General features: G+C 38.3%; 2 protein-coding genes across 7 annotated transcripts in view; one reads left to right on the forward strand and one right to left on the reverse strand.

The window, feature by feature from the left end:
- Nucleotides 1–10,849, forward strand: part of LOC109418818 (homologous-pairing protein 2 homolog) — a 375,251-nt gene extending 364,402 nt beyond the window's left edge. For all 3 annotated transcript variants that reach the window (XM_062861149.1, XM_062861147.1, XM_062861148.1), the window contains 3 exons: nucleotides 6,770–6,923; nucleotides 7,032–7,128; nucleotides 7,613–10,849. In XM_062861149.1, the coding sequence (XP_062717133.1) occupies nucleotides 6,802–6,923; nucleotides 7,032–7,128; nucleotides 7,613–8,044 (651 nt within the window). In that variant the 5' untranslated portion in view covers nucleotides 6,770–6,801 and the 3' untranslated portion in view covers nucleotides 8,045–10,849. The remainder of the gene's footprint in view (nucleotides 1–6,769; nucleotides 6,924–7,031; nucleotides 7,129–7,612) is intronic.
- The window catches only part of LOC109405805 (A disintegrin and metalloproteinase with thrombospondin motifs like), a 527,110-nt gene that overhangs the window by 91,711 nt on the left and 421,610 nt on the right, over nucleotides 1–13,789 (reverse strand). The window lies entirely within an intron of this gene.

Below are 13,789 nucleotides of genomic sequence, written 5' to 3' on the forward strand. Positions count from 1 at the left end.
AAAATACCACGAGACAATAGGATACTGCAAGATGACGTCACGAATGAACGTTTGGTTCATTCTCGTTCGTTCCTCCATTTTCTCTCTCACACGAATTTTGACATTTTCCGGTGGTTTGTTTTGATTCCCATTCGTTGCCGTTCTTTTCTCCCCCGGGGAGAAAATTGAGGTTAAATTTCGATGCAAAACTCTATAGCCCATGAATCCCAGCGCGTCGTTCCTAAAGCAAAGCAAAAGTTTTTTTTTGGACGCGACCTGGTTTATATTGGCTCGGAGTCGGAAGATGTGCTTGTGTGTAGTGGTGTAGAACCATGTAGCGTTTCTCAATACAGCGAGCTGACGATGATTCTACACATTTCTTGTATTGTTTTGGTACAGAAACTGTATCATATTGTTTCGAATTGTTGGTAGGATTTCTTACCGAATAGATAAAAAGATCTCAACAATAGCAGATTGACAAGTGATATTAGTTTGATATAAGAAATAAAAGAGAAATAAAAATAAATAATCTATTTTAACTCCTGGAACATCATCATCATATCATATTTAGCTCTTGTAAAATCTAGCCATCAAGTTTGATCTTCAAATATCAGATTTTGATATTGTTCAGATGTTCCAGTATTTTTTTAAGATATTATTTTTAGTTCTTTTATTTATTATATCAACCAAACTAATATCAAGTTTTGATCGAACGTACTTAACATCTATACAAGTTGTTTTGGATGTATGTACGTATGATTGTATGTGTTTCGCGACATAACTCTGGTATGCCTCAACCAATTTCAACCAAATTTAGTTTACACATGGCTGAGGTTTTGGGGATGGTTATATGTGTATTGGATTCCAAGATGGCGGCCAAAACTCCAGATTTTATGCTAGTTAACGACAATGCGGTTTCGGCCAATATGCAATATGAGTAGGATGACCATATGGAGATAATGCGAAGGAGAACATTTAAAAACATTTGTGCTGCTCTGTGGTCGTGTGGCTAGGGTCACCAAGCTCTTAGTCACATGGTGCTGAGGAGCGCGGGTTCGATTCCCGCCGCAGCTGTCAGGAAAAGTTTTCGGCTGTGCCACTGGGCGTTGCATGCTAGTCCGTTGTCTAGTGTCGTGCTTCCTTCAAAGAGCGAAAAGCTCACTGGAAGCATTGAACGTCTTCCACAACACCCCCCCCCCCCCCCTCCTGAAAAATTTTGGTCAGAATCCAACATTTTGAAGGGGGCACAAATAAATTATTCATTTTTTTTTAATTTTAAGGTGAAATTATAAACGCACAGAAAATCCGAAGGAGGGATGGAAAAATTTCCGGTGCTGTTAAGGTGACGATGAAGCATGTTCCATACATGAGATTTGAATTAACTTGTAACAACCAACATTTCGTGTCATTGATTGGCTCAGTAGCTTAATTGGAAAAGCACTTGTCTAGCGTATAAGGGTCGCGAGTTCATATCTCCCCTGAGCTGTGGATTTTTTTTCGTAATTTCACTAAATGTATCCTTCTGTACATATGTACGTTGAGTTGCTTGAAAAATCGTTCAATCCGAGTCTAACGGTTTTGCCTAATTTTTTAGGTATTTTTTTTCATCGATACATTTAACATTTACTTTTTAACGTTCTTCCTCTTTGACGAGTCAACGAGCACTGTTACAAAAGAAGAAAATGAGATTTGTTCCGACCAAAGGAGCGCGTTTAACAAAGTAGTAATAATTGGAAAACATATTTTTCATAAGCTATTTTCGAAAAAGAGAATTTTGGAACCGACAATAATATTGTTTATAATGATATCACAGCGCAACAAAAACAAACTTTTGGTCTGTTTCAAGAGCAAACTTATGTGTCTCTGATAGATTTTGACCCGCTGAATCCGAATCCGAGCTCAGATTTTCTCTAGCACGTCACTATTTTGAGCTATACCTCAATTTATAGGGCAAAACATGCGATTTTGAGCTTTTTTGACCGCAAGCCATTAAGCATGGAAATATAATTTTTAAGCAGTCAAAGGATAGATTGCTCAATTAACATCTAAATTAACGACTCATGCCAAATGTTTCGTTTTACCAACTCAAATTTGATAGTTTTAAGCGATTTATGTTTGCTACGATATTTCCCATACAAGTCACTCTCCAAAAGTTGTATGCAAGTTTACATACTGACATAAAATGCGTAAATATATCAAATTTGATTTGGTTAAACGAAATATTTTGCATGAGTCAATAATTTAGATGTTAATTGAGCAATTTATCCTTTGATTGATTCAGCGACCCAAAATCTGTCAGAGACACATAAGCTTGCTCCTGAGACAAAAAAATGTTGCGCTGTGTATTGATATTTACATGCTAGTGCGCCGCATTCTGTCAATTTTTTTTTATTTATTAAATTGGCTCGTAAAATGGACTGTTCTCATTCAAATGTGCTATCTTGATTAAGCAAGGTAAGTGTAGAATTAGCTTAAGTAAATGCACAATCATTAAAAATAAAAAAAAATAAGCATGGTAGCTTTTAAATAAGATTAGGCCATGACATTGCAAAGTTTTTTTTTTTCAAATTATTTGTTTAAAACAAATCTACATTCTACCATGATAGGGTAGAAAGTGAAAGCAGCGCAACGGCAACCAGTTCGATATATAGAAAAATTAGAATAGAATAAATTTAGGCGCTGTACAAAGTGTACACTGAAAGACGGCTTGCGGTAATGACAAGCACAAAAATGTTTTCAAATTTACTATGGCAAAACATAATCATCAACCCACAAACGCTTTTTGTGTGCATTTTGTTTTCTCTCAAATCAACCGGTTCGATAGCCGAGTGGTAGCGTGCGAGCCTGGTTATCTCAAGGTTCTTGGTTTGAATGCGGTTGCCAACAGAAACATTTTTTAATTGTAAATCGGGTCCATGGTAAAATTAAAAACATTAATCTGTTGAATTGAAACGAAACTCAGTCTGCACAAATCCAGTGGTGTTGTGCATTTATGTTGACCCTCAGAAGAGTAATTTCAACCGCAAGCCGTCTTTCAGTGTAAGTACAGCTTCCAATGGATTAAATGTTTTGGCTGTTTTCCTACTCTCCGCATCGACCAATGAGGCGCTAGCTTCTATGCGCGAAAAATCGCTAAAAGTAAATCGCAAAAATATTGTATGGCGAATAGCATCTAAAGGCGTATTTCTCGAAGTGGAACACATTATTCGAAAAAATATTTTGTAGCGGTTGTGCACAATGATGACCGGTTTGGTGCCTACCAAATATTTTTCGATAAAAGCTTTTCATTTCGAGAAATTCGAGTTTAGATGCTTTTCGCCATACAAAATAAAATGTTTTTACTCCTGCTGACCAGCATTGAACGCACTCCATGCCGGTAATCCATTAGAATCGCTCACGCAGTGCCCTAGTGGACAAAAGAGCTGTAAATTAGGTTAAGTGATTGAAGAATAATAAAAACAAATCTGGATATTTGTTCCTTAAAAATGACTGTGTGTCAGAGAGGACAGCGTCTAGAGCTGTGGGCATGAAGATCGGGAGTTCGATCTCAAGTGACGGCAGTTACTTTCATGATTCTAACTTTGAAAGCGTTACTGGCTTTTAGCTATTGAATGCATCTCTGAAGCTTATCAGAAATTAAAACTGATAGGCATTGGAATGATACGGGATAGCTCTATAAAAATATTTTGTAACTGTTTATACAATATGATAAAACTTCATGGAGCTCTGCAGATAGCAAGTGTCAAACAAATTAATTTGAATAAAATGTTTGTTTCATTTTAGTTAGAAAAGAATGACATTTTGACGTCATTTTGAAATCCAAGATGGCTACCACAAAATGATTTGAGCTGTGATACCATGCAATATGGGTATCTATCAATTGATTTTGACAGGTAGAAAGGGAAGAGGAGACGTTAGGGTAGAGGGTTGTGGTGAAGGGTAGGGCAGAGGATAGGGTAGAGAGTAGGGTAGAGGGCTAGGACAGAGCGTAGGATAGAGGGTTGGGATAGTAGGTTAGGAAGATGGTAAGGTAAAATGTAGAGGTTTAGGGTAGCGAGTTGGGTGAAGGTATGAGATGAGATGAGATTTTCTCGAGACATCTTCTGAAATTCTTTCCGATATTTCTTCAGGTATTACTCTTGAGAATCTTCCCAGGATTCCTTGCGGGATTCTTCCATATGTTTCTTCCGGAATTCTGGTAGGGGTTGCTTCCGAGATCTTTTCAAGGATTTCAGCAGGGATTGCTTTAGAAAATCTTGAAATAAATCTTTTAGGTATTCTTTTCGGCATTCCTTCAGGGATTTGTGCTGGAATAACTTCAAAGATTCCTTCCGGGATTCCTGCTATGATTCCTTAAGGATTTCCTCTCGAATTAAAAATATAAATATTTCACTCATTATAGATGCATTGGATCTATAGCGATCAGAATGCAACGAGAGTATAAAAGTTGTGCAGAGCAGAACTTGAAAAATAAATCAGATGTTGAGGACCCACATTGAATATTACTTTCGAAACTAAACCATAGACATCATTTTTTTCGTGAAATTTGATAACAAATTTGTATGATTGTAATTGTGAGACACCTTAGGCATTAAAACTGGCTTAAAGACTGGCAATGCTATGTGCCATTAGCGTGGTTCAAAAAATCGTTTTTGCCCCACACCGCTTATTCGATTCCTATCCAGGTTATATGCCTTCTCCCAAAATTTGAGCTCATTTGGTTGAAAACTGAGACTGCACAAACCCTTCAAAGTTTGTATGGGAATTACTATGGGAAAACGATGTTTTTCATTCAATCCACCGTAGCATTTCCCCAAGTGCCCTAGTGGATTAGTTGACCCTTGGTAATCCTAGGCTACTCTATCAGCTACAACTTTGCCGAAGACCGCATTCAAATCGGAAGCCTCATTAATTAGTTACCGATTTTTATCCAGAATCGAAATCTTTACTCATGATGGTTAAACCATAGACTAATTTCAAGACCTCGATGTACCAAAGAAAACCATTAAATTTTCTGTGTCCAGTCCGGTACCCAATAAATATTCATTACCGTGTATTTTTTTCCGTGTAAATTGCCTTTTGTGTAAATTATATTTAGCGTGTTACACCGATCTGACAGCTCTGACAGTAAGGGACTAAACATAAATTGCGTAAGTGAGTACCAAGGATTGTTCACAATATGCGAACTTGACTGCGGAAAAAATCGCGACCATGACGCCGCTGGTTAAACTATTCGGTGGGCATCACTGCATTTTGCAGTGAAACATAGTAGCCAGGATTTCAGTGTACTATCTTTGGCGCCTTATGCAGCAATGTTGCTTGCTGGGAAGCTGGAGGATCACTGTTAAAGTTTGTCCAGTCATCGACAAAGTTGTAGCTGATAGAGTAGCCTAGGATTACCAAGGGTTGAATAACATACTAGGGCACTTGGGGAAATGCTACGGTCGATTAAATGAAAAACATCGTTTTCCCATAGTAATTCCCATACAAACTTTGAAGGGCTTGTGCAGTTTCAGTTTTCAACCAAATGAGCTCAAATTTTGAGAAAAGGCATATAATCTGTATAGGAATCGAATAAGCGGTGTGGAGCAAAAATGATTTTTTGAACCACGCTAATGTGCCATATCCCTTTCGGGACGGAGCGCAAAAAAAATTAATCTCCATACAAATGACTCAACTTTCGCTTTCCCGTACTCTTAGATTTTCTATCAAAACAGCTATTATTTTTCCTCATTTAAAAGATCTATTCTTTATCTTTCGATTTCTAGCTTTAACTAGGGTATCGCGCCACTTGTGCGGTGGCTTCTATATTCGTCTGTTTGCCACTATAACTCAGTCAATTTTGAACCAATTGACTTGAAATGTTGTACACGGGTAGATACTATACCTATCTCACCACATTCCAAAAGTTGTGTCAATTGGTTCATATTTGACTGAGTTATAGTGGAAAACAGACGAATATAGAAGCCATCGCCCAAGTGGCGCGATTCCTAGATAAATCGGAAATAAAAAAATATGCGACAGATAAAACTTTTTCATGTTTTACGGTTTTTGTCCACTTTTTGTTTACCTCGTTGTGGTAAATCTCACAGGCAACGTAAACAAAAGTTTGTTTGCACACATACAAGTATATGTGATGGCTGAATTATTGAAACAGTTTACATCACATAAAATAAAATATAAACAGATGAAAAAGTATGCAAAACTGTTACCGCTCATCAGCACAATTGTGCAGGTTCGTCACGAAAGGGATATTACGCCTTTGCCCAGATAAAAAAAATCCCACATAACTTTATCAATGACATCTCACTTCGCGTGACGTTCCAGGAGGTCATTCCGAAACGAGTACACATTATTAAAATTGATCACCATCAGCAAAGATTGCGTTTTGACCACCCGCAGTTTTTGTTGACAGTAACCGCGTATAGAACTTCACCACGAAACAACCCAGAAACTCACTAGGTATCCTACCCTAATCCCTCCAGTGTTGGTGGGTGCTACTCAGCAGCCAGTAGTGTGTCGACAGCCCCGTGGTAAATCTAGCCTAACCCCATTTAATCACGTGGCGTCATGAATTGATTTCTGATTCGTTGCGTTTACCACTGCTTGCTTGCTCGGTTGCCAGACTGACTGCTGCTGGGACGCCCTACCGCGTCGGAATTGATTTCATTCGCATTTCAATTAATCACCCGTTCACTTGACTGTAGGTAGGTAAATTACGGTCAAGTGGGACTTTGTTTGGAGAGTGTCCACCATTGACTGAGATTTTTTGTATCCCTTTTGTTTACAGATCAGATCGGTTTCGGTGCACACTTAGCCAAAATGTCATCATCGGATTCCACGAAGGCGGCCATTCTGAAGCTGCTCGACGAACAGCAGCGCCCTTTCTCGCTGTCCGACATATCCGAGAAGGTCAAGGAACTGGGAAAGTCGACCGTTCAAAAGTGAGTTAAGCCCGACATCGTCGTCGAAATCTTGTTTTGAATTGCAAACATAATTAAACGGAGTTCACTGTTTGTTTATTTCGGACATGTGCCGGTTCACTCTCGCAGAGCCCTGGACAGTTTGGTGCGTCGTGGTAAGATCATCGAGAAGGTGTACGGTAAACAGAGGATCTACTGCATCGCCCAGGATGATGAGGGGCCGGAGGTGAGTTTGGATCGAAGTACATATCGAGAAGGATTTATCTTTAAAATGAGAATGTATCAGATTTTGATGCCTACATTTCGCATTACAAAACGCGTTCATTTAAAAACCCTCAACGGGATTAATCTATTGAACAAGCTAAACATCTGTTAGAACGCCTTCCATCGCTCGCATTCCATTCCATGTCGCAATTCAATCGATACCTGTACCCAAGACGGTACAATTCCCATGCCAATAACCAACATCAAACCTAATTACGAAAGCCACCTTCTGGCATTTACCAATAAATTAAGCGAACTCACTGAACTTGAACTGATAAAGTACATCCCACAGTCGCGCCAATGTCCGAGCGCGGCAAAAATCCATGTACTAGCTTAGCTGCCCCCGAGCTACCGTTTCCACTCGCTTGTCCGAACCTATCACAAGTAATTACAGTTTTTATTGAATCTACACGTATGTAATTCTGTCTCTGGTGTTGTTTTCCCAGCACGCCGAGCTCGGTCGCAAACTGGACGGGGATTGTGCTCGCCTGCGCGAAGAACTGACCCAGCGCCAGCAGCAGATCCGCTCGCTGGAAGTCTCGCTTGCCACGGCGTCCTCGCAGATGACAGTCGGAGAAGCCCTGGAGGAGATTGGGACGTTGGAGGGTGAGATCCGGCGGTTGGAGCGGGAGCTAGAGGAGGAGCAGGTTCAGGCATCGACCTCCCACACTGCGGTAATCGCGGAGCAACCGATGGACAAGGATGCGCTGGAGAAGAAGTACAACCTGTATTTGTCGGCTTACCGCAAACGCAAGCGGATCTGCACCGAAATGATCGGACACATCATGGAAGGCTACCCGAAGAGCAAACAGCACCTGCTCGAGGACATTGGCGTGGAGACGGACGAGGCGGTTGGATGGAGGCTTGCGGAGAATTGATTGAAGAGGTGGCTGGGGCCACTGGGACATTTTGGGCGACGAGAAAAGACGGTATAAGGACTCAGGGGTGGCGCACAAGAAGAAATAGTTGCATTTGAAGTTATTATGTATTTCATTAAAAACTTTATCTTGAAAATAAATCATTAGTAGACTCCCAAACAGTAAGAAAGGTAATACATATCAACTTGCTGTTACTCGGCCTGTTACGTGAGAACATAGTTTGCGAACCCCTGTGCACTGTCGGATTTAACTGTTTAAACCAGTGTCGCGAAGCATCAGCGTACAAATCACAAAAAAGCTGATAAACATCAAACTTGTATCACCCTGTCTCTGCGGTTTCTGATTCGCTCTCTCTACAGTCGCTAACACCAGAAAAGACAGAATCCCATCATAGTCACCCGGTCACCCCTGTTTTGCTACAATCATCCTGACTTGGATACGACTCATGGTGAGTGTCATGACTCTCTCCGTCGCCTCAAGCAGATGCACGCGCAACAGCATGTAAAACTATGCATGTGTATTATCACAAGCACGGTACTACGTCATAAATCCTATTCGTTTTGTATAGCTCAGTTTAAACGCACACATTGAGCGCACCACGCAGTTCGCCCTGGCTACGGCAAACGCTCTCACTTCGCCCGTTATGCATCGTTGCTCAGAGAGATTGATTCTCTAGCAACCCGCCTGAAGCATACTCAGCAACTGCTATCGCTGCAAAGCTGCGAAGGGTGGAACCCACAACATGTATGTCATTCCAGGCATGACATGCTATCTGGTTCGTATCACGTTGGGAAGGGTGACTCCAGAAAGCGGTTCAAGTGATTGTCTCGTGATGGTCGCGATTATTCGCAAGACTGGTTTAAACATATGATTGTTTATACTGTGTGTTCTTTGTCAGTCTCGGTTTGTCAAATATGCCACACAATAGAATTAGTAAAAACAAGGCTCAGAATGGGCGCATATGAAACTTGTATGTGGAGAAATCATCTAAGTTGTAAATATTTTTTTTTTGTTTTAATGTATTAATAACAGTTATTTATGCTACAAAGTGCAAAATTATGCTTTATACAGCACGAGTTGTACATTTATCCAACGAGGTCCATCAGTCCAGATATCCATTCTGAGATTCTTACAGGAATGTCTACTGAAACCTTTGAAACTGTCTCGGTTGTAGTTCCTGCAGGAATTCTTTCAGGATCCCTACATTTATTTTATCAAGGGATTCATCCAGAAATTCGACATGAAATTCTTCTTTGTAAACCTTTTGGTATTTCTCAAGGGATTTCTGCTGAGTTTGTTCAAGGAATTTCTGATGGGAAATTCTGCATACATTCAAACTGGGGTTACTCCAACGAATCCTCCAGGAATTCATCTGAGAATTCCTGGTGAGATTCCTCCAAAAATTGCGACTTTGACTCCTTCAACAATTCTTCCAGAAATTCCTCCAGGGATTTCTTCAGGCATGAGCCCATGGGTTCTTCCAGAGTTTTCTTGTAGAATTCACCAGGTATTTATGCTGGGATTTATTAAAGAATTTCGTGATTAAATACTTAAATTTATGCTGGAATTCCTTCATAATTTCTCCGATAATTGTTCTTGTAATTATTTCAGGAATTCTTCCAGAAATTGTTCTACGCACCCCTTAGGAGATTCCTCCAGGCATTTCTGCAAGGACACTTCTAAGAATCTATTCAACAATTTCATTTGGTATTCCTCTTGGGCTTCCTCCAGGAATTTCTACTGGGATAGCTCCAGTAATGTATGCTGAGAGTTCTAGATGTCTTTATGTTGGGATTCTTTTGCAAACTCACCGCCGCGAATATTCCAGAAATTTCTCCTGAGATTTCTCAAGACAAGATTCTAGAAAATTCGACAGGGTTTTCTTTCGAAATTCGTATAGGTACTTCTTTAGATATTTCATCTAGAGGTTTTTATAGAGATGTCTCCAACGAATGCTTCAGAAACTTCTCCAGGAGCACTTTTACGGATTTCTTCAAAGATTTTTCCAAGAAATTAAATCCTAGGGTTCTTCCAGGAAAAGGTATTAAGATTTCTTATGGAATTCCTCCATAAATCCCTCTTGAAATTTCTCCTGCAATTTTTGCCGGGACTTTTCAATCAATTCCTGCTACGGATTGAACAGAAGTTTCTCCTGACATTCCAATAGTTATATCTTTTCTTCAGTTTCGCAAAAAAAAACTTTCAAAGAAAAACTAGAAGGACGTTACCATAACTAATGCGAGGATTACTTTCACGTGCACTCGACACTGAAAAAGTCTGTAAGTCGCCGACGAAATAGGCCTATCTGTTCGAAGATGAGTAAAGTAGTGGAATTGAAAGAAACGTGCACGTCCTTTCTAGTTTTTCTTTGAAATTTTCAAAAAAATCATTTTTTTTAGTTTTTAGGCTGATACAAATTTATTTTTGACTTTTTCTCTCCCCCCCCCTTCACAAATTTTTGGCTGGATTTCGCATTTTGAGGGGGCAGATGAAAAATATTTATCAAAATATCGGGTCTTGCTGAAAATTCTTTAACAAATCCGATGAGTTTTTAATATTTTTCAGAATAAATGCTCGACCAACCAAAGAATGGTGGGACAAAAAGTGAAATAAATATTTGTAACGGCCTTATTATGCAAAAGTGAAGTATTTTCTAATTTTAACTAGTGTTTCATGTGAAAAAGATCTGCAAAAAGTAATAGTGAAATACATTATAATTCACTGATCATTCCAAGGATTGCGTTAGAGATTTTTCCAGGGATTTCTCAAGAGATTACTTTAGAAATTTCTCTTGTTCGTTTTGGATTGGTGTTTCTCGGTGATATCTTAATTAGACTCGTAATTTTAGTTTACGTTTCAACCTACTTTTATTTTTTCGGTCATCATCAGAACTATATTAAAGAACATAAATAAACAAATTTTCACAATATTAACACATAATTACAAACATTTTCAAATTTTCAAATTAATTGAAAATGTTTGTAATTATGTGTTAATATTGTGAAAATTTGTTTATTTATGTTCTTTTATATAGTTCTGATGATGACCGAAAAAATAAAAGTAGGTTGAAACATAAACTAAAATTACGAGTCTAATTAAGATATCACCGAGAAACACCAATCCAAAACGAACAAGATTAAGTAAGCGGTGATCCAAACCATATCAAGATTTAGAAATTTCTACAAACATTCTAGAAATTCGTCCATTTCCCGTAGAGATTTTTCCATAAATTTCTCTAGGCATTATGTACTCTAGAGATTCTTTCAAAAATGCTCCAAAAGCTTCTATGGTGAATTTTTCGAGAGGCCCGCCTCTGGAAATTCGCCCGGAGATTTTCTGGATTATTCAAAAAAAAAAAAAAAATCGGGATTATTTTTTTCATCTTTCAGCTGCTAGTTGAAAAATGACCTTGAACCAAAAGTTGCTTGGTTCAAAGTTTTTTGTGATGGTTAAATGTAAGAAGAGGTGAAGTTTTTCAAAAATGAAATGATAGCCAATTCGTTGCTAGATTAATTATTATTAATGTCCAGATACGACTTTTCGAGGACCAGTATTTCATGGATCGGATATTTAGAAATATATATTCGAAGCTCCTTTGCAACTCTTTCGTCAATTATTTTTGGAAGTTTCACATCACAAAGGAGTTTGCTTTAACAGTAACTGCTTCGGCAGTTTATGTAAAATTGCCCAGGAATTTTCTTTAGATGTTTTGTGTGGCCTTTGTGATAAGAAGAGCTATGCCACCCGGAAGTATTAAGCGTATCATTTGCGGAATCCGTTTGGCACATTGGTTGTGTTGCATCTTTGAAGCTCTTAGCTTCAAATTGAAGATTTTCGTGTTGTGATAGCTGCCGGGAGGACTTGATATCGTTATTCCGTTAGTGACTGATTTGGTGATACGTCGCGAACTGGCGGACACCGACTTTGCATGCCGCATCGTGTGCTTTTGCCGATGCTGTTAAGCTTTATACATATTCTTGGTGTAAAATTTTTAAATCAGAACAGTGTGTTAGTGTAATGACTTGTGCTTTCCAGAAAACATTGAGAAAATTCGTACAACAACTAAGTGCGCGAGTGTTGATCGTTTTTGTGGCGTGACATTTTTCAAGCAGCATCCCACATCAAAAGGAACCTGGCTCAGAAAAGACGATCGTCAAATGGATATAAAATGTCAATCTTGGTGAGAACGTTTCATGCTTCTTGTTTCTCTATTGTATATTGTATATTTTGAATCATATTATTGCAAATATCTCGGAGCGTTTGGTACGGTATGTCCACGCTTCCTTCCTCCCCTGTAGATTCAAGAAGTGATTCGATGTTAAACGAAAGTTTATTATAATCGAAGAATTTCAAAGAATCATCTCTGCGGTAAACGCTACGCAGTAGGCCTGGCCGCTTTGACGCTTGTGTCATATCCTTGATATGCTGCAAGCATCAATATTGACAAGAAAAATAATTGGGCGTAATCTAACCCGATTATTTTCCAGGATGCTTTCTTGTACTGGCTGCGTATGCGTTAGATTAGATTAGATTAGAATTGCCCAGGAATTTTCTTTAAATGCCTCTGCAAACTTGTTTAAGAATTCCTTAACTATTTCTAGGACAATTCGTTTGTCGACAATTTGCGAAAGTGCGAAAGAATTTCCCAAGGGACTGCCGAAGGAATATCCAAACAATTGGGTTCTTTAGGGGTATCCAGATTATTTCACAATAAAATTCTCCGCCCAAAAATTAGACGAAATCCAAAATTTCATAATTTTTTGATCCCGGGAACTATTTTTAAAATTCATTTAAAGTTTATATGGGGAAAATTTTTTGTTCGGGTCGAACTGTCATTTTATCGATTGAACTGTCATTCTATCCACGAAAATTAAAACTGTTTTGTTAATTTAACCATCAAAACAAAGGTATTGAAATCCAATAAAATCACGTTATACTCAGAAAAATGAGCACTTTCGATTAGGCTATAGAAAATAGCAATATTTTATTCACTAAACAACCCAATTTCCAAAAAAGATGTTGAAAGAAATCTGAAAAACCATGAAAAATTCACCATAATAAATCACAGTAAAACATCATTAAGAAATTTGATAATATAATTTTGGAAGAAATTCCTAAATAAATCAAAGCCAGTACCAAAAAAAAATGCCAAAGGCATTGCGAGAGAAGCTACATCCAGAACTCCTTAAATCATTACAGAAGAATTCTTGAAGGAATTATCTTAATTTGCAAATTCTCATAAGAATTACAGCAGGAAAATAAGAAAGAAGGAATTTTTAAAATGCTTGCTGGAGAATTCCTGAAAAAAATTTTAGAAAAAAAATCCAAAGATTTGCTGTTCTTTGACTTTTTTTTTATAAATGTTAACTTACTTGATTGTTCTGCACACTGGGGCTGCCGAAGGAATTTCTAAGCAATTACCGAAGGAATCGAAAAAAAAAATACACGAAAACTTTGAGCAATTTGTCAATGGAAGTTTCGATGAGTTTTCCAAAAAAGTTTTTAAATGATTTCGACACTGATTTTTCATTTGGGCCTAACTGACATTTTCGAGTTCTCTTTATCGATCCTCTCTTTGTGTTATCACAGAATGTGTATTGAGTTTTCCAAAGATTTTTTGGTTGAAATGCAAAGAATACGACTACATGTTGCTATAGAAACAAAAAGAATGATGATTTTGTTTGTTTTGATCAAGTTATTAGCGCAAAAGAGAGTCGACGAAGAGAAATCGATCAAATCTGTTAG

This window comes from Aedes albopictus, chromosome 3 (genome assembly GCF_035046485.1).
Source record: "Aedes albopictus strain Foshan chromosome 3, AalbF5, whole genome shotgun sequence".
Lineage (NCBI taxonomy): Eukaryota > Metazoa > Arthropoda > Insecta > Diptera > Culicidae > Aedes > Aedes albopictus.